Source organism: Cebus imitator, unplaced genomic scaffold (assembly GCF_001604975.1).
Source record: "Cebus imitator isolate Cc_AM_T3 unplaced genomic scaffold, Cebus_imitator-1.0 Scaffold690, whole genome shotgun sequence".
NCBI lineage: Eukaryota > Metazoa > Chordata > Mammalia > Primates > Cebidae > Cebus > Cebus imitator.
This window is the reverse complement of record NW_016108005.1, coordinates 85871-107661: the sequence shown is the minus strand read 5'-3', so window position 1 is coordinate 107661 and position 21791 is coordinate 85871. Positions and strand designations below refer to the sequence as shown.

At 44.3% G+C, this 21791-nt stretch overlaps 1 protein-coding gene across 1 annotated transcript in view; it reads right to left on the bottom strand.

The window, feature by feature from the left end:
* Positions 1 to 21791, bottom strand: part of MAPK1 (mitogen-activated protein kinase 1) — a 101463-nt gene that overhangs the window by 5738 nt on the left and 73934 nt on the right. The window contains exons 7-8 of the mRNA XM_017518612.1: positions 8254 to 8363; positions 4811 to 4936 (exon numbers count right to left, since the gene is read on the bottom strand). Of these exons, the coding sequence (XP_017374101.1) occupies positions 4820 to 4936; positions 8254 to 8363 (227 nt within the window). The 3' untranslated portion in view covers positions 4811 to 4819. The remainder of the gene's footprint in view (positions 1 to 4810; positions 4937 to 8253; positions 8364 to 21791) is intronic.

Here is a 21791-nt window from a genome sequence, read left to right as displayed (position 1 = left end):
TTAGTAGAGACGGGGTTTCACCATGTTGACCAGGATGGTCTCGATCTCTTGACCTCGTGATCCACCCGCCTCGGCCTCCCAAAGTGCTGGGATTACAGGCTTGAGCCACCACGCCCGGCCCTGTTCCATTCTTAAAAGTGAAAACTGTCACTCAAATAATGTTTTGCGTTTTGTGGTTCGAAGTAAGAAGCCTAGTGGAGACGGCCAGTGGGCAACCAAGTGTCTCAAAACCCAAACAAAACAGACTCTTCCCTTTGGAGATTCTCATCGGTGTGAAATGTTTTGCAGCATGAAAATCTAGCACTTGTTATTTCATAGAGCACTTTCAGAGCAGTGGTTTTCATCTACCACTCAGGAGTTGGGGCAAGAAAGATGGGTGTTATAGCCAAACTCTGGACCCAGAGATGGGCTGAGAGGGAGAACTGGTCTCTGTTATGCAGAGGTGAACCACAGCCAAACTTACGGGGTCGGCAGGAAGTAAAAGCTGCCCTAAAATACTTTCATCTTCAACAAACCAAGGGAAACGCGGTTCATGCCCCTAGTGATCAATCCACCTGAGAAAATTCACAATGAGGCAGATGAAGGAGGAAGTTGAGCACTGGCCTCTACCTTCACCAGCCTCACAGGGTAGGAGACTGAGGACATGGGTTGGGTAGGAATGAGGCTTGTCACAGACAGTAAACATTTCAGCTTTTAAACTTGCCCGTGGAAATTATTTCTAAAACTGATCCCTTTAAGCAAAATACGATGAATATGCTTTGACCTTTGACCACCACTACAAATATCACTTGATTGCTTCCTCTACCAAAGGGGCCCCACAGCTGTGCTCTGTGGTCCTGGGGTGTATGCTTCTAGGCCTTTCCTGCTGCAGCCAAGTGTTTAACCATGGTCCTCCCAGTGTCCCCTTGTTTTACTTCACTTTACCTCCTGAGCTCTCCAATTTAGAGCTCCTGATCTCAGGGGTGTGAGTTGGGAACTCAGAGACAATGCTCCTTAGTATTGTGAATGAGTCCTGAGACTTTTCCCAGGCAGCAAGGCTAGTCACAGGCAGCGTGCAGCCTGCCACTGTTTCGTGCTGGCAAACATTTCATGAAAATGGCATTCTGGGTCCAAAATACCTGGACTCTGCTTAGTTTTGTCACTTGATGTGCAATTTTGAGCAAAGTGCTTAAGGGCTCCTGTCTTCAGTTTCCTTAATCATAAACATGGATTCATGCTGACTTCCAAAAATGTGGTTGTGATCACCAAAATGAAATGTTTATTAAAGAACCTATCCCATAGTTTAATCAGCCAATCCAGCCCCAGCTTTCCCTGGAGTCATGTGATATTATACATGATTAAATTATAAGTCAGTCTAGATGTTGGCAACTTTCATGGATAAATGCAATGCACAGATAAAATGAGATGGGTTGATGGCTGGATTGAGTAACAGATGGACACATCTGTGAGAAAACAAGATGTTAATATTAATTGTAGAATTTAGGTAGTGGGAATATGGGTGTCTACTTTAAATTCCTTCAACTTTTCAGGATAGTTGAAAATTATCACTATGTCACTAAAAGAATGTTGGGGGAGGCTGGGTGCGGTGGCTCACGCCTATAATCCCAGCACTTTGGGAGGCTGAGGCGGGTGGATCACAAGGTCAGGAGTTCAAGACCAGCCTGGCCAATAAGGTGAAACCCCATCTCTACTAAAAATACGAAAATTAGCCGGGCATGGTGGCAGGTGCCTGCAGTCCCAGCTACTTGGGAGGCTGAGGCAGGAGAATTGCTTGGACCTGGGAGCCGAAGGTTACGGTAAGCCAAGATTGTGCCATTGCACTCCAGCCTGGACAGCAGAGCAAGACTCTGTCTCAAAAAAAAAAAAAAAAAGTTGGGGGAAAAATGCTAAGCACACAGGGAGCATCTGCATATCTTCTGTGCCTGGAGCAAATGAACACATACAGGTGACCAATTGTCTTTGCCATACCAGGACTCTTAGAGTAGTGGTGGACCCAACAGGGATACTGGTCCCTGGCCTTGCAAGGCTGGCTTCAGGAGGCGTTCTGCCAGCAACTACATCCTGTGGTCCCAGGAGCAGCCCTGCCTCTGTCTTGCCATCCTTGCGCCTGTGGTGCTGCCTGTCTCTCCAGCGGCCTGGCCAGTTGTCCCCCAAGTCCCTGCTCTCCAAGGTCCTCCTGTATCCTTACTGCCCTCAGACTCACCTGAGCCACCGCTTTAGGTCAGGCAGCTACCTGTGAGGGAGAGCTGGGCTCCTGAGGAAGCAAGGGCCACAGCCTGGCCTGGCCTCTCTCTCTGTAGCCCCCTCTTGCCCAGCTGTCTGGCATGTCTGCCTTCCGGGTTTCACACAGCCGTGTCCCTCCCCAACCAGCAAAGAACCTGACTGTCAGGTTTCAGCTGCAGCACATCTGCCTTGATTCGGCCACACTCCTCAAGACTTTAGTGTCTGCCATACTCTCTGTGACCCTGTACACTCCTTGTTGTTTACATTTCCTGCAATCAGGCTGCTAGAAAGCAAAGCATGGGTCTTATTCATCTTTGTTCCCTTCCTACCTGGCAATAGGAAGTGATCAATGTTGATTAAATGATGAAAAATGAATTATCACGTCAACCCCAGGTGCTCTTTTATAATAAAAATGTGTACAGTTATGTGTGTGTCTTTCTCCCCTACTATGTGGGCCCCTCTGAGGCCTCGTTTATGTCCTGCTTGCTCCGCTTGCTCTTGGTGTTTAATGCAGACTAAGCAGGCAGCATCCCGGACCTGAAGCGACAGAGAAAATAAGATAACTGCAGGCTACCAGCTGCCTGAGGGAAAATAACTGTGAAAGGGATTGTGAAGGAAGAAAAGCAACAGAAGTTGCTCAGCTTAATCTTCTAGGTTCTGTAGGGGGCCAGAGAGGGAACCTCTCAGGCCATCTAGGTCTGTTGTGACCACAGCACTCTGCTGCTGTAGAGCAAAGGCAGCACAGATAACGTGCGAGTAAATGCAAAGGCCCTGTGCAGCTCCATTTACAAAAACGGGCAGTGGCTGACCAGGGTCTAGTTAACCTGATCTTGTACAGACACTGGACTGTGTCCTAGAGCCTCATGGAGGGAGAGGTACTCTTGAGAAAGAGACAACTGCTCCACTGCGAGCACTTCACAGAGAAGCCAGGAAGGAAGCTCTGTGGGGACTGCAGGTGTGAAAATGGCTGGATCCTGGGGCCCAGCTTTCTGTCAGTGAGTGATTGTGCAAATCACTGTGGCTAGCACCTCCTCCACTAGAGAGCCACATGTGTGTAGTGCAACAGAAGACATGGACCAGCCCAACCCCCTGCTGGTAACAGGCTTCTCAGTCACTCCGCAGGGTTTACGGGTAGCAGTCCACTCCATGTCCTGTAAGAGCGTGACTCCACACCTCCCTAGGGTTAGAGAGATTGTCTTTTGGGGTGCGTCTGGTGTCTACAGCAGGCTAAGCAAGGGCTTAACAGTGCCAGGAGCCCTGACTCCCCCATGTTGCTAGGTTTAGAAAATTTGGAGTCTTTCAGACTTTGCCTTTCCTCCTTTCTCTTCAATTCACCACTTCTTACCACCTTAGTTCTAGTCCAAGGCTACAGCCCCTTTGGTTTGAAAGACTAGGCATTTGTTCTTAGCTGATCCCCTACCCAGTCTTCCCTCATTTCAACTCCTTCTGCTTTGATGTCAGACTTCTGAAAGCATCATTTTGCATCCCTCAAACTACTAGTGTCTATTCCTTACCAATTCCCCACTCTCCTGCCCTGCCTGGCTTTCAGGGCTCTCTGCTTGGAGGCTGTGTGGGTCATGTCTGTCCTCGGCTCATGTCTACTTGGTTCTTTGTTCTTAGTGATGGGGACTGGACACCTGTAACTGCAACACGGTTCTGTCCAAAGCATCTTCCCAGCCAACTGCTTCTACCTTGGCTCACAATTCTTTATTCATTGCTCCTTTCTACAGAGTTTTAAACACAAGCCCAGTTCTCTCTCCTCTTGTCATACACTCTCTAAAATCATGATTTGCATTCTTTTTCTGTATAGTCTTTTTTTGGAGACAGGGTTCACCCAGGATGGAGTGCAGTGATACAACAATCATAGCTCATTGCACTCTTGAACTCTGAGGTTCAAGTGATCCTCTCCTTTCAGCCTTCCAAAGTGCTGGGATTATAGGCATAAGCCATTGTGCTGGGCCTACTCAATTTCTAAAATCTACCAATATTGTCAGATTGTTCACCACTCCTTATGACTTAAGCTGGTCTGAACTGGTAACAGGGTCTGGGCCCCCTGTAGGGGGTTGCTGGGCACAGTGGCTCATGCCTGTAATCCCAGGACTCTTAGAGGCTAAGGTGGGAGGATCAACTGTAGGTCCCAGCTAGAGTTTCTGAAGGGCTGGCACAGAAGACTCTAACGCTAGATTTATTTAACTGGTGGCTCTGCTTTCCATGGGAGGGAGTCCTGAGGCGAACCCTCCCCAGTGATGCCCATCTAACTGTGAAACTGCCCTGGACAGGCAGCAAGGAATGGATGAGAACCAAAAGATGAACAATCTAGAATATGAAAAAGTTCTTTCCAAATAATCACATTCACTATCCTTGAGTAAAGGAGGTACTCTAAGTTTCTAATAAACAGGAGGGAGATTCCTAAAAGAATATATGTAACTTTCTAAATAACTTTTAATTCTAAATTAAAAAAAAAAAAACCTTTCAATAAGGAGCTTGGAAAATAATACAAAATAATGGACCTCAGGGAACACAATATTCTAGAAACAAAAGGCAGTACCTCCCTTGCTAGGGTTCACTGCATTAAAGCTCCAAGTACCTGACAAATTTAAGATCTGTATCCTGGCTGGAATCTAGCAGTCTCTTCGAAAATTAGTTCTTTGAGCTTTTCCTTAGGCAGGTCATCCAATTCCATGTCAAACTTGAATGGAGCTTCGGCGATGGGCTTTAAGAGAAAAGAAAACATTTAACAGTCAAAAGTTGTTATGGGTAGGGCAGTAATTTACTGATTCATAAAATGACCATGGCTCAGATTCTGAATTTATACAACAGGATTGATGTCTCATAAAAACTTAAGAGTTGTTGGCCAGGCACGTAGTAGCTCAGGCTGGGCGTGGTGACTCACACCTATAATCCCAGCACTTTGGAAGGCCGGGGAAGACGGATCATTTGAGGTCAGGAGTTTGAGACCAGCCTGGCCAACATGGTGAAACCCTGTCCCTACCAAAAATATAAAAAATTAGCCGGGTGTGGTGGTGCACACCTATAATCTCAGCTACTCAGGAGGTTGAGGCAAGAGAATCCCCTGAACTCCCAAGGCAGAGGTTGCAGTGAGCTAAGATCATGCCACTGAACACCAGCCTAGGCGACAGAGCAAGACTAAGAGTTGCGTCCACACTCCTGAAGGCCTCATAAACACTTAGACTGGGAACAACTGAATCTGTTTAAAGTGTTCTTCTGAACTTATCAAAAATCCCAGAATTATTTTTAAATGTTTTAAGGCAGTGAATGTTAAAATAACAGAAACATGCTGCTGTGAAGGTGATGGTACATTTATCCAATCAACAGCCATAATCCCAAAATAAATGTATTTCATTAAATAAATCATGGTATCTTTATGTGAAAAAACATCTTAAAGCTGTTAAAAATTAAGCTGCAAGGCTGGGCACAGTGGCTCACGCCTGTAATCCCAGGACTCCTAGAGGCTAAGGTGGGAGGATCATTTGAGACCAGCCTAACCAACATGGTGAAACCTCGTCTCTAATAAAAATACAAAAAAATTAGCCTGGCATGGTGGCGCATGCCTGTAGTCCCAGCTACTTGGGAGCTGAGACAGAAGAATCACTTGAACCCAGGAGGCGGAGGTTGAAATGAGCTGAGATCGGGCCGCTGTATTAACAGCCGGGGGAGCAGAGCAAGACTCCGTCTCAAAGAAAAAAAAAAAAGATTAAGCTGCAAGGAAGATTAATATCATGGGAAAATGCCCATGTTGTGTCAAGAGAATGAAAACTAATTTTTAAAATTTAGATACAGAAACATAAGACTGAGAAGAAAATACTCCAAAAATAACTGTTAACAAGATTATAAAGCTACATCTGTGTAGTATGAAAAAAAATCTCTCTTGTATTTTCCTGCAAGTTCTCATTTTCTTTCTTTTCTTTTTTATTTTGAGACAAAGTCTTGCTCTGTTGCCCAGGATGGAGTGCAATGGTGTAATCCTGGCTCACTGCAACCTTCGCCTTCCAGGTTCAAGTGATTCTCCTGCCTCAGCCTCCTGAGTAGCTGGGACTACAGGTATGTGCCACCATATGCGGCTAATTTCTGTATTTTTAGTAGAGACAGGGTTTCACTATGCTGGCCAGGCTGGTCTCGAGCTCCTGACCTCAAGTGATCCACCTGCTTCCCTCTCCCAAAGTGCTGGGATTATAGGTGTGAGCCACCATGTCCAGCCCATTTTAATTTTTTTTTTTTTGAGACGGAGTTTTGCTTTGTTGCCCAAGCTGAATGCAGTGGTGTGATATCAGCTCACTGCAACCTCCACCCTGTGGGTTAAAGTGATTGTCCTGCTTCAATCTCCTGAGTAGCTGGGATTATAGGCACCCGCCACCACGCCGAGCTAATTTTGTATTTTTAGTAGAGATAGGGTTTTACCATGTTGGCCAAGCTGGTCTTGAACTCCTGACTTCAGGTGATCCACCTGCCTCAGCCTCCCAAAGTGATGGGATTACAGGTGTGAGATACCACGCCCAGCCCCATTTTAAAGTTTTTTTTTGAGATTCAGTCTCACTCTGTCTCCTAGGCTGGAGTGCAGTGGCATGATCTTGGCTCTCTGCAACCTCCACCTCCTGGGTCCAGGCGATTCTCGTGCCTCAGCCTCCCAAGTAGCTGAGATTACAGACAGGCACCATCACGCCCAGCTAATTTTTGTATTTTTAGTAGAGACAGAGTTTCACCATGTTGGCCAGCATGGTCTCAAACTCCTGACCTCAAGTGATCTGCCCACCTCAGCCTCCCCAAGTGCTAGGCGTGAGCCACAGTGTCTGTCCACATTTTGATTTTTAAATGCCTGTGAACTAATGCAATGTTATGGAACTAAGATGATGATGATACCAGCTATCAATCAGTGAATGCCTAGACTCTCACGTCTTACCCACGTAATCCTCACGTGAGGCCTTTAGTGGGAGAAAGTATGGACCCCAAACTCTACACTAAGCTTTGGCCATCTGAAAAGGAGAAGGATTCCTGTCCAGAAGAATAAATAAGCTCACCCTGAAGGAGAGCTATAAATCTGGGATCAAGGCAGGTATCCTACATGCGTCATCCACCACCCCAGCCAGCTGATTTGGACTTGGAAGCTTGGGAAATCTTTAGCCCACCAAGCTTAGAAGAGCCCCAAACCTGTATTCCCACCTATTTTGTGTTACTGGCTATGTTGAAAGCTGCCTCACTTGTTGCTGGGGGTTAGGGAGATGGATGTGGAAGGGGAAGCTAATTCTTTAAAATATCAGAGGGTAAAGACTACTCTCCGTGCATGGGCCTCTACTAGAACAATCCAAACTTTTTATTTACATTGCATTTTTCTTTGTTATCTTCCAGAAAATAAAGTTAAAACTGAACCCGCAGAGGAACCAGAAAGCTAAGGCACTAGGACAGTCCTGGGGAGAACATGACATGCAGTGTCTCCTGCTCGAATGCCCACCCTGCTCTGAAGAGCTGCCACATCCACTCTGGCCTCATCACTTCTTAAAACAGGCTCTCGTGTCTTTGTCTCTAGGGAATGGCACACCCAACATGGAGTCGCCAAGCCACAGTGGGAACTATCCAGGTTGATTTTCCTCCTCACTCTGCGTGCTGTCCCTGTCAGCAGGCTGTCCACCTCCTCTTCACCCTGGCCATCCTCACAGCCAGCACATCGCTTCAGGTGTCTCTTCCTGTCACACCATGACAAGGGCCTCCAGTCTCAAACCCTTACCCTCTCTGTGCTCCACACTAGTCCATCAGTCTCCTTTATACACACATTTCCCCGGCCACTACCTGTTGCAGGTGGACTGGAGGAAGTCTTCTGAGATAGACAGTGTGTTATGGGGGGAGGAGGTTTCAAGCTGTACCACACAGCACTCATCCTCAAGGCAAAGGTGGGCTTGTTGGGAGAACCAGGTATGGCACCAGGTATATCTCAGGTAAATCTGAGCAGGATATGGTTGGGTCTACTGCTGGCTGATCGATGTCCCTGAAGCAGCAGCCAGGAACATGAGCTCTTACCTCGTCACTCGGGTCGTAATACTGCTCCAGATATGGGTGGGCCAGAGCCTGTTCTACTTCAATCCTCTTGTGAGGGTTGAATGTCAACATTTTGTCCAGTAAGTCCAGAGCTATAAAGAGAAAGGTTTTGCAGTGGTGAGAGAAGGAGTAGTCATGGAAAGACTTCAATTTCCTGTTTAAGTAAACTCACCTACAAACCAACTGAGCTAAGCATGACTATGGGGAGAGCAGCCAGCACACAGGGTGCTGACTATATCTCCGAGTCTCCTGAGATGGTGAATGTAGGGACCAACTATCTGACAATCGCAGACCTCATCACTCAGAAAGGAGCAGCCATCAGGATTCAAACTCAGGTCTCCCTACAAAACCTGGACTTTTCCTAAAATACGATTCTGCTTTGCAGGTCTCAAAGGCAAAGGTTTAATGTATGTACTTTTCTCAAATTGACCCAGAAGTCATTTTCGTCATGGTCTGTTCTCCTGACACACAGATCAGGTCTCCAAGGTCATAGAAGAAAACATTCTTCTTCCAGGTCCTGACTGAGACACAAGTGTGACCCAAAGACCCTCCAGCCAACTCTGCAGCTCAGAGTCTTTCCGCAAGGCCCAGTGCCTTAAGTCCTCTTTTGCCTGGGCCAGCAGTCAACAGCTGAGCAGTTCTTTCACCTATAGGGTGAAGTAACAGAAACAAATGTGGATCAACTAGACTGTGATGGAGGGTGCACTGACAAGCAGCTCATCCTAACGGCCCCCATAGCTGGCCCCCAGGCACCACCTCAGCCACAAGGACGGCTGAAGTGGCGAACAGTGGCTGGGACAAGAATTAAGAGAAATGTGAGGAAACACTCAGTGTTCAGTAGCAGAAGTAGGTGTATTGAGAAACAATACATGCTAAAGAATACATTATTGTTCTGGCAAAAAGGTAGTAAAGGGGCTCTCTTTAAAAATATTTCATGTATCCCTGTATTTAATGATACTCAGACTATTGGTTTCAATTTAAGTAGCAGGTCCTTTCTTCAAATTAAACCCTAAGAGGAGCCTCAAGATATGGCATAGGTAAGAAAGAAGATACTCTGTCTTCCCTTAGGTCCCAGTTCATAGCCTAAGGTACCCCAAAAAATCCAAGCCTCCAAGACTCCAACTAGTCTGAAAAACTAGCCAATCAATAAAAAATACAAATTTTTAGACAATATAGTGACACTAAAATAAAACAAAAACAGGCCGGGCATGGTGGCTCACACCTATAATCCTAGCACTTTGGGAGGCTGAGGTGAACACAGGTCAGGAGTTTTAGACCAGCCTGGCCAATACAGTAAAACTCTACCTCTACTAAAAAGAAATACAAAAATTAGCCAGTTGTGGTGGCACATGCCCGAAGTCCCAGTACTCGGGAGGCTGAGGGAGGAGAATCACTTGAACTTGGGAGGTGGAGGTTACAATGAGCTGAGACCATGCCATTGCACACCAGCCTAGGTGACAGAGTGACACTCTGTCTCAAAAAAACAATAACAACAACAAAAACAAAAACATTGGCACTACTTAATGAAGCCTTTTTTCCGACAATGATCATTTCTTATTAGGTTTTTTTGTAGGCGGCAATGTCAACTTCATCCATCTGCAAATTAGCATATACTATTAAGCCCTAAAAGTAGAAGGATAAAATATCATTTATTTCTTCTTAAAAATGTTTAAAATTTAATTATATGTCCCTTCTCACCATTCCTAGAATGATAAAAGATCATGTAAAATTTGATACAATACTCATAATCAGTTTAAGGAATCACGTCTAGCTCACTACCTTTAAGAAGTACGTTTTCACTGTTTACTAAAAAATGGTGCCTAACCCTTAAGGGCAGCTAGTAAACCTTCCAAAGGGATTGCTTGGGTGTCAGGTGGAGGTGGGAGGTATCCTGATGCCTGAGGTCACTGAAGGGCTGTGAGTGTATTCGTGTTCAGCTCTGACCCCTATTTCCCTTGATGCAACCTCTTAAGACAATAGGAGATGATAAACATGCTAAACCACATCCTGGACATAATGAGAAATTCCACACAGAACACATTTAAAGGTTATTTATGTTTCTAACTATAATCTTTTCAATACATACAAGTGCACTTTAGGAAATTATGGAATATTTTATTTTATAGCCTAGAGAACTTTTCAGAGTACAGAATCTAGACAGGTTTTGCTGTGACTGAAGCAGTGTCTGTGCAGTAGAACAGGCAGTCATGTCTGCGGCCGTGTCCCTGGGTCTCTGGGCACACAAACTGACTAGGTTTAGTAAGTGGCCCTCTCAAGGGTCAGGACAAAGAAGCTTGATGGTCAAGAACCCAGACACCTCTGGCTCAAATCCTACTTCCAAGGAACACTTGTAGACATGTGTATAAGACACATAATCCTTGCTGAATCTTAGATTCCTGTGGTCTATAACATAGGTAATAAATCCCACTTTGCTTCCTGCTTCCAACCAACCCTCCCCACATACAACTCACATTTTCTCAAGGACTTGCTTGAAAGGAGATTAAAAGTCATTTGGCTTTTCACCTAGTTATATACTGCCTGTGCTAGGAAAAGACCAGGAGGCCTGGACCACAATGAGATTCTAACAGCATTGCTTCTAAACCACTGGGGGCAGGGAGGTCCTACCCAAACTTGTTAGTATTAAGTAGAGAAGTACTTCAAGCCAACTGGATGTTTTTGCAGCTTAAGCATTTCTAAAACAGATCTGTTAGTTCCTTCAAGTTAAATAAATTTTAGGCCCTTATATCTCCAGGCATAATTTCAAAGGAAGACAGCTTTTTAAAAAAAATTTGCTCCTTGAAAAATAGCTAGATCTCCAGCCTTCTTTTACTCCAAGTGCTATTTCTGCATTATTCATAGCTACAGAAGGAGAAAAGGAGAGAAACGGGAAGCAGCTGACAGGTGCTGATGCCACAGTCAGAGTGTCCGGCCTCCCTCCTCCCACGCCACATGGTATCCACTGGTAACATTCAGGTGGTGTGAATCATGGCTGCCTGTGTGGATGCTTACTTGAATAACGGTTTTATTTCTCCTAAAAGACTGGAAGTCCTTTTGAGGCTAGTATTACACCTGACCACAATTCCTGACTTTCCCTACTGCCTTCCAGAATCCCACATCTTATCTTTCTCTGTTTTTTGAAACAGTTTGGATTTTGTTCTATGGCCCAGGCTAGAGTGCAGTGGCATGATCATAGCTTACTGCAGCACTGAACTCATGGGCTCAAGCAATCCTCCTACCTCAGTCTCCTTAGCAGCTAATATTATAGGTGCATGTTACCACACTCAGCTAATTTTTTTTTAGTTTATTTTTTGTAGAGATGGGGTGTCACTTGCTGGTCTCGAACTCCTGGGCTCAGGCGATCCTCCAACCTCAGCCTCCCAAAGTGCTGGGATTAAAGGCGTGAGCCACTGTGCCTGGCCCTTCTCTTTAACTTCAAATAGTATATAACAACTTGACCCCAACTCTTTCTTCTAATCCATCATCCTTTTTCCCTTCTTGCCCTAGCCTGGACCTGGGGAAGGCCAGTCGACTGGCTCTCCACAGTTCCTTTTCAGGTCCATCCTGGCTACTTGTGAAACTCTGACCCTGAATCAATGCTGCAAACTGTCATTTCCATCCTCAACTCAGGCGTCTGTGCAGGGCCAGAAAAAATGACTGAACTTTGCAAACTGTGCCACTTCAACAGTGCTTCTCAAACTTTCTGACCTTAGGAGCCCTTTACACTCACTCATAAAAACTACTGAGGCTCAGTTTAAAATGCAGTTAATTCCACTCATAGCTCAAATAGTTACGTAAGTGCTTTTTCCTGAGAAAACCACTGCATTCAGTATGCAGCAGAAATGCTGCATGTGTTTGTCACACAGATATCTGAAGACATGTATTAAGGATGGATTTAATATGGTGAGTACTTTTTACTGGCACTGATTTTGTGCTGTTGGGGTGTGGCAGTGCAGAGCTCAGTGACCTCTCTAGTGCCACTGTCTTGCTGTGGCTGTGGTGATGAGGGCTCTGCTCCCGTACCACAAGTTCAGATGGCAACACAGAGAGCAGTGTGAATAACTCCTTAAGAGGATTATTAAAACAGCTTTAACCTCGTGGACATACTGAAAGGATCCTGGGGGTCTCAGGGGTTTTAAGGAGCACACTATCAGTAACTACTGTGCTACAAAAACCTCAAGATTTTCAGTCTCATCAAGGCCCTCAACAGTTTCAGGAAAGCCTTGGTCAGCCCCCTCCTCTACTCTCAGATTCCACCCAACTTGCACAGCTTGAATCATAACCATCTTGCTAATTGACCCTCATTACTCTCAGCATATCTTCTCAAGGGTGCTACACAGAAAACTGAGGCACCCAAGAGTGATCCTCCTGGACTTCCCTCCTAGCCAGATCCGTACACACCCTTACCAACATTGCCAAGAAAAACACCTTCTCTCTACTCAAAATCAATCCTTCCCAATTTGTGGCCTGGTCCACAACCCCTTCCCCTCATGTGGGCCAGTCATTTCTGTCTCCCCTTTCCATTTCAAATTTCCCACTTCCACTCACTGTTTCAACTCCTCTTGCATGGTCACGAACAAACCCCTAACTGGAAAATCAACCCACACTTTCCAATCTGTATCTTGCTAGACATGTCTGCTGCATGGACACTGCTGTACATGCCTATTTTCTCAAAATGTCATCTCTGCTTCTGCAACATCACATGGTGCTAGTTCTTTTCTTTGTCCCTATTCCATCACTGGCTGAAGGTTTGTGTTCTCCAACTTCTTAAAATCTCACTCTTCTTTTTTTTCTGGGACAGGGTCTCGCTTTATCGCCCAAGATGGAGTCCAGTGGCACGATCTCAGATCGCTGCAACCTCCACCTCCCGGGTTCAAGCGATCCTCCTAACCTGAGCCTCCTGAGTAGCTGGGATTACAGGTGCGTACCACCACACCAGGCTTATTTTTGTATTTTTGGTAGAGACAGGGTTTTGCCATGTTGCTCAGGCTGGTGTTGAACTCCTGGGCTCAAGTGATCCGCCCGCCTTGGCCTCCCAAAGTGCTGGGATTACAGGCATGAGCCACTGCACCCGGCCACAATCTCATTCTTCTATTTTTTCAATCTCTTGCATGATTTGAAAGACCACAGGTTAAATACCTCCCAAAGCTATCTTGAGCCAAGGGTGACCAAGCTGTAGATGAATAAATCCAACTCTGTGTAGGTAATAAAATAACATATAGCCCTATGATTCCATTTACAATCAATGTGATGTATCTATACGGGTAATAACAAAGTCTGCAAGCTTTTCAAACATTAGGTTATCTGAGAAATGGAGACAGACTTCTTATAGAAACTGCATTTTTTTAATTAAAAAAACAAAAACAAACAAACAAAAAAAAAACGGGTCTGGGCATGGTGGCGAGAGGATATCCCTTGAGCCCAGTAGTTTAAGACAGGACTGGGAAACACGGCAAGACCCCATCTCTACAAGAAAAAACAATTTTTTTTTAAATTAGCCAGGCATGGTGCTTGCCTGAGCCCAGGAGTTCCAGGCTATAGTCAGCTGTGATTATGCCACTGCACTCCAGCCTTCCAGCCTGGCCAACAGAGGGAGACACTGTCTCTTCAGGAAGAAAAAAAAAGGGAGGGGGGGCGGTTGGGTGGAGAAAATAGAATTCCTTATCTTCCTTCACTCTCAGGGTCACCTGCTGGTTGTGCCTACCAGCGTCCACTGCCCCTCTAATCCATCCAACTGTAGGATGGATAGGAGAGCACTCTGGCTTGCCCCCACTCCCGGACTGTGCTGTGGGAGTGGTGACACTGGCTGGGCCACATTCTCCTGGGTCCCCTTGGCCACAGTGACTGTTCAGGGATAGGCATGGCATCCAAGCTGAGCACAAAGAGGTGATGAGAATCAGCCCCAAGACACGGCTGCAATGATTACTTCAAGTGTCTTATTGCCACCATGAGAGGCTGGCTGACAAGACAGTCCAGAGCAAGGCAAGGCTGGATGATAAAGAAGTCCAGATTCTAGAAGTAGTGTCTGTGCCCATCAATCCACACACGACTGAGCTTTTCAGTTTTCAGAGCCAATAAAGCACTTTTTTTGGGCCAGTAAGTTCTTGTTATATGGAACTGAAAAGACCTCAGATGGCTGACCCACCAAACCTGGCCTTCTAGTCTGTGTGAATGACTCATCCACGTTCCCTTGCTCCCCTAGCACCATCATTCAATGATAACCACTGCTTATCTTTTGACATACTTTGTTGAATTCTTTCCTATGTACTTTCTTTTAGAAGGCTGAAATCATTATATATGACGAATGCTGTTTCGTAGTACTGTAGTAAATATTGCTCATTAGTATTTTTCCACACTATCAAAACTTTGTAAAAAATCCCTTTTAGTGGCCTTAAAATATTCCTTTAAGTAGATGTCTCATAATTTACTCAGCCATTTGATTAACGTTTGGCATTTAGGTTGTTTCTAATGCTTAACAGGTGTCTTAAATTAAACACAGACTAAGCCAAATTCTCAACTGCTGTCACCCGAACTGCTCTGCCTATACTTTTCCTAATCTCAGTATTTCCTGAAGACTGTGTGTTCTTGTCCTTTGCTCATTTATTTATACACTGTGGTCTTAGGTTTGTCCCTGCTCTTTAGATACTAATAATATTAATGTTGAATCTCAAGTTAATAATAATTCCTTAACTCTTTTAATTATCCTATGAGGTGGGAACTACAAATTGTCCCAATTCTGTATTGAGGAAATAATGAAACAGAGAGCTTAAATAACTTGTCCAAAGTCAAAAATCCAAGCAGCAGATCCCTAGTTTTAAACTCAGGAGGCCGATTCCAGAGAACCGGGTATAACCGCTGCACTTTGATGCCTTCTGAAAAACAGGAGAGGGTCAATGTTACTCAATTTAGAATATTTTAGACCTATCGTGCACACCTAATCTAATTTGGTTTAGCTTTTAAACTTTTATATGTCTCACTTTCCTTGATACTTGTTTTTAAAGCTTACAAAGTCTTTCTCCATGCAGAGATCAGAAAAATACTGAATACTCTAAATACTGTTTTTCATGATATTTTGAAATAAGAATTTAATCAATTCTTTTCGAAATCATTTTGATGTGTGAGTAACGATCTGAACTGATTTTCTTCCAAACAGCTATTCAACTAGCCCAGTACCATCTGCTGAATAATAATTTCTTCCCCCTCACTGAAGTCATTTGAGAGAATTGTAAGCTAAGACTCCTTTAAAGAAAAATCTAAAATACTGCTGGTTTAAGGGATATAGCAATCAAAACTTTCCAACAAACATGAAAAAATTTCAATCTCACTCTTAATTACAGAAAAACAAATTAAATGCCACTCCCCCATTTGGTTGGTAGACCAAAATTTCAATATCCAGAATGAAAGACATGTGACGGAATTGCCAGACTGTCCTCTACAGAGACTCAAACAGTTTACACTCCACCAGCTCTCTCCGAAAACATCCTTTCCCCACGGCCAGCAGGGTAGCAAACTTTGATGTTTGCTACTGTGATGAGGAGGGCGTTTAAAAAAATTACTGACCTTTCAATGTTTGTATCTTGTACAGTGAGTAAAAATGAGTACCATTCTTATATTTAAGATATGTTTCAACTTCCTTTTCTGTGAACTGTCATTAACTGGACTTAAAAATCCTAGCTTGAAAGTTTTATCTCTTGAGTTCCCTGAGGTCTTCCATTTATTTTCTTACAAATCTAGACTATCGGTTCTCTGTAAGCAAGTTTTTTTTTTTTTTTTTTTTTTTTTTTTTTTTTAAATGAGTCCTCAGACTTCCTATCTGCAAACAAGTTCTTAATCCCTCTTACTTCTGGTACTATGTCCAGGGCCTTAGAAGCTTGGATGGCACAGAACAGATATTCAAATCTATTTACTGAATGAATGAATTTATTTATGTTATCTTAAAAATATAAAAACAGGCCGGGCGCGGTGGCTCAAGCCTGTAATCCCAGCACTTTGGGAGGCCGAGGCGGGTGGATCACAAGGTCAAGAGATCGAGACCATCCTGGTCAACACGGTGAAACCCCGTCTCTACTAAAAATACAAAAAATTAGCTGGGCATGGTGGCGCGTGCCTGTAATCCCAGCTACTCAGGAGGCTGAGGCAGGAGAATTGCCTGAACCCAGGAGGCGGAGGTTGCGGTGAGCCGAGATCGCGCCATTGCACTCCAGCCTGGGTAACAAGAGCGAAACTCCGTCTCAAAAAAAAAATAAAAATAAAAAATAAAAAAATAAAAACAACTTAATGACAGGTTAAACATGACACAAATTCTTTGCAACTCCTCCCACCAATGGGCGGATTTATTTCCCCATCATGTGAATCTGGGCTAACTGTTCAATTTGCTTTGACCCACAGAATATGGTAGAAGTGGCACAGTGGCTCAGGCTCACACCTGTAATCCCAGCACTTTGGAAGGATGAGGCAGGTGGATCACTTGAGCTCAGGATTTTCAGACCAGCCTGGGCAATGTGGTGAAACCCTGTGTCTACCAAAAATTCAAAAATTAGGCTGGGTACGATGGCTCATGCCTGTAATCCCAGCACTTTGGGAAGCTGAGGCAGGAGGATTGCTTGAGACCAGCCTGGGCAACATGGCAAACCCCCTTTTTTAAAAAAAAAAAAAGCACAAAAATTAGGCCGGGCACGGTGGCTCACGCCTATAATCCCAGCACTTTGGGAGGCCAAGGCAGGCAGATCACCTCAGGTCAGGAGTTCAAGACCAGCCTGGCCAACATGGTGAAACCATGTCCCTACTAAAAATGCAAAAATTAGGCTGGCCACAGTGGCTCACATCTGTAATCACAGCACTTTGGGAGGCCGAGGTTGGCAGATCATTTGAGGTCGGGAGTTTGAGACCAGCCCGACCAACATGATAAAACCTCATCTTTACTAAAGTACAAAAATTAGCTGGGCATGGTGGCGGGTACCTATAATCTCAACTACTCAGGAGGCTGAGGCAAGAGAATCACTTGAACCCTGGAGGTGGAGGTTGTAGTGAGCCAAGATCGCACAACTGCACTCCAGCCTGGGCGACAAAGTGACACCCTCTCAAAAATAAACAAAAAATAAAAAGCAAATATTAGCCAGGTGTGGTGGCATGCACCTATAATCCCAGCTACTTGGGAGGCTGAGGCAGGAGAATCACTTGAACCCGGGAGATAGAGGTTACAGTGAGCTGAGATTATGCCACTGCACTCCAGCCTGGGAAACAGAGCAAGACTCTGCCTAAAAAAAAAAAAAAATTAGCCTAGCATGGTGGCACATACTTGTGGTCCCAGCTACTTGGGAGGCTGAGGTGGAGGACTGCTTGAGCCCAGCAGATAGAGGTTGCAGTGGGCTGACTGCACCACTGCACTCCAGTCTGGCTGACAGACTGAGACCTTGTCTCAAAACAACAACAACAACAACAACAACAACAACAAAAACATGGTAAAACTGTTTAAGTGCTGTTCTGAGAATTGGTCCCAAGAGACCTTGCAGCATAGGCTCTTGCTCTTTTGGAATATTTCTGCCATCATGAGAAGCCATCCAGTCTAGTTTACTTTAGGATAAAGAGACAACTGCAGGAAAGGCCACCTGTAAGACTTTAAACTACCACAATTGAAGGGCGGTGGAAGGAGCCAGCAGATGATTGCAGTGCATGGCTGAACCCAGGCAGGCTCAGCAGAACTACCCAGCTGCACCAGCCCAAGGGGCTCATGAACAAATGCACATCTATTTCAAGCCTTAGTTTTGGGGTGGTTTATCATGCAGCAATAGGTAACGGATGTAAACTTTAATGTCCAATGTGAATCTGGTTGAAGGACACTTATGGGTCATCCCTACAAGGGAACACTATGTAGTTACTCTTTAACAACTAGAGGCTGGGCACTGTGGCTCATGCCTGTAACCCCAGCACTTTGGGAGACCAAGGTGGGTGGATCAACTGAGGTCAGAGTTTTGATCAGCCTGACCAACATGGTAAAACTCCATTTCTACTAAAAATACAAAAAAAATTAGCTGGCCATGGTGGCAGGCGCCTATAATCCCAGCACTCTGGGAGGCCAAGGCGGGTGATCACCTGAGGTCAGGAGTTCAAGACCAGCCTGACCAACATGGTGAAACCCCGTCTCTAATAAAAATACAAAAATTAGCAGGGCGTGGTGGCACGCGCCTGTAGTCCCAGCTACTTGAGAGGCTGAGGCAGGAGAATTGGTTGAACCCAGGAGGCGGAGGTTGCAGTGAGCCAAGATCAGGCTGCTGTACTCCTGCCTGGGCGACAAAGCAAGACTCCATCTCAAAAAACAAAAACAAAAAATGAAAAAAAGAAAACAAAAACAAAAACAAAAGTAATCATATAAAGAAGAAAACTGGCCAGGTGCAGTGGCACATGCCTGTAATCCCAGCACTTTGGGAGACTGAAGCAGGAGGATTGCTTAAGCCTAGAAGTTCAAGACCAGCCTGGGCACCATAATGAGACTCCCATGTCTAAAAGAAAATTTAAAAATTGGCCACATGTGGTGGTGCATGCCTGTAGTCCCAGCTACTTAGGAGGCTGAAGTGGGAGGACTGCTTGAGCCCAAGAGTTTGAGGTTGCAGTGGGGTATGATCACGGCACTGCACTCCAGCCTGGGTAAAAGAGCAGGACTCCATCTCAAAACCAAACCTCATCGCCCCCAAAAAAAGAAACAAAAGGAAAACTGACACCCAGAGAGGTTAAGCAGTTTGTCTTAACAGTCGCACAGCTAGTAAGAGACTGGGTTATGGACTGAATACATGAAGTAAGGCTACAAAACCGATATTCCTAACACCTGATGCTCTAGCGCTCCCTGCAGCACCACCAATTCCTATTTCTCCACTTTCTTTACGTATAGCTTTTCCCTACTTCTTCATTATATTCACCCAATACCAGCATTGCAAACTTAATTTCCTGGATTTTAGTGGCTAAACAGCTGGGAGTGGCAGTTCACGCCTGTAATCCCAGCACTTGGGAGGCTGAGGCAGGTGGATCACCTGAGATCAGGAGTTTGACCAACAGGATGAAACCCCGTATCTACTAAAAATACAAAATTAGGGCTGGGCGCTGTGGCTCATGCCTGTAATCCCAGCACTCTGGGAGGCTGAGGCAGGAGAATCACTTGAACCCGGGAGGCAGAGGTTGCAGTGAGCTGAGATTGGGCCACTGTGCTCCAGGCTGGGTGACAAAGCCAGATCTGACTACAAAAAACACCCCCAGAAAATAAAAACCAAACCAATCCCCCAAAACGCCTTAATACCAAAATACATTATATAATTACAACCATACAAATAGAAACTTGCACACATTAGGGCAAAAAAAGTGAAAAGGTTTTGGCCAGGTGTGGTGCCTCACGCCTGAATCCCAGCATGCAGGGAGGCTGAGGCAGGTGGACCACCGGAGGCTGGGAGTTCGAAACCAGCCTGACCAACATGGAGAAATCCTGTCTCTACGAAAAATACAAAATTAGCCAGTAGTGTATGCCTGTAATCCCAGCTACTCGGGAGGTTAAGGCAGGAGAATCACTTGAACCCAGGAGGCAGAGGTTGTGCTGAGTCGAGATCAAGTCATTGCACTCCACCCTGGGCAAGAAGAGCGAAACTCTGCCTCAAAAAAAAACAAAAAAAAAAGTGAAAGGTTACTGTCGGATCCTGGTGATCAGGAGTGGTTCTTACTCCCTTACCTATTCCTCCTATATGACGTTCTTCTATACATTTATATGAGAGATTAGAAGAATGCTTCTCCCATATTCAAAAGAAATTCAATTCTAAACAACCAAGTATTTCTAAAACCTTGACTCAGGTCAATACCTAAAACCAATTCAACATTTAAGAAGACAGTTGTTAAATATACATATACACATATATTCATACATATAGATAAAATAGTTAGAAATAGCTAAATTTCTAATAGAAAACTGGATAAAAATGCTATAAGATCATTAACAATAAGCCAGATCTATGCACTTATGTGGAAAAGATATTCAAGAAACAATTCTATTAACAATGACATTTAGAGAATAATTATAAAAGAATTTCACCTTCTTAAATATTTCTACAATTTCTAAATTTTTTAAAAAGTTAACCTTTAAATAATTAAAAAATAAATTACAGAGAAAATGTGCACACACATGTAGATAAAGATACGGAGCGACAAGTACCTTATTCAGATTCCCTCCTCCACTTTTAGGGCATCCTGTTTTTATAAATAAGCCCACCTAGATAATCCACCCACCTAGAAAGATAATCCAGGATAGTCTTCCTAGCTTAAAAGTCAGCTGATGGGCTACTCTGGGCATACCATACTGGCCATGGATTAGCCTTGCTCTGTAAGGACCAGTTAAAAAACAAAAGTCAGCTGATGAACAACCTTGATTACATCTGCAACCACAATTCCTGTTTGCCAGATAGCCTAACATAGTTATAGGTTCCAGAGATTAGAATACAGTCATGGGGGTGAATAGAGGTCATTATTCTGCCTATTGTGGTTTTATAATAGCATAAAGTTTTAAAAACTAGCTGCCTAATATACTTAACAGGTATTCATTAAATGGGAATAAAAGATAATACAATTATTTAACAAAGCTAACCTTAAAAAAAAAGGATAAAAAATGAATGTAACTTTTTTCTTTTACAGGTGCTCTAAAATATCTCTGCCTAACCTAAGGTCATGAAGATTCTCTTGTTTTCTTCTTGAAGGGTAATTTTAGGTCTTATATTTAGGTTTATGTTCCATTTTTTATTTCGCAAATTTTGCATATGGTTGCCTAATTGTTCCAGCACCATTTGTTGAATAGACTGACACAAGCAATGAAACGAAGTTTTATAACTCTCAAATGCAGTATGCTGAACGTGAGAATCTAGACATAAAAAGGTTACATACTCTATGATTCCATTAATATGACATGCCAGAAAACGCAAAACTATAGGGATAGATATCAGATCAGTGATTGCCAGAGATGGGTTAGAGGGGGACAACCGACTACAAATGGCACAAGGCAACTTCTGAGGATGATGGGAATATTCCATATCTCAATTGTGATGGTAGTTACATGACAGTTTATGTTTGTTAAAACTCGAGGCCCACACAACTAAAAAGTATAAATTTTATTCTGTGTAAATTATTCTTCAATAAACCTGACTTTAAAAATTATCAAGTGACAAGGTAAAAAGGTGTAATTTGTTTGCAGGGTCCTAGACTTCCTGAAACTTAAAAATGCTGGGCATGGTGGCTCACACCTGTAATCCCAGTACTTTGACAGGCTGAGGAAGGCGGATCATGAGGTCAGGAGTTCAAGACCAGCCTGGCCAGCATGGTAAAACCTGTCTCTACTAAAAATACAAAAAAATTAGCCGGGCATGGTGGTGGGTGCCCGTAAGCCTGGCTATGTGGGAGGCTAAAACAGGAGAATTGCTTGAACCTAGGAGGTGGAGACTGCAGTAAGCTGAGATCCTGCCACCGCACTCCAGCCTAGGTGACAGAGCAAGACTCCATCT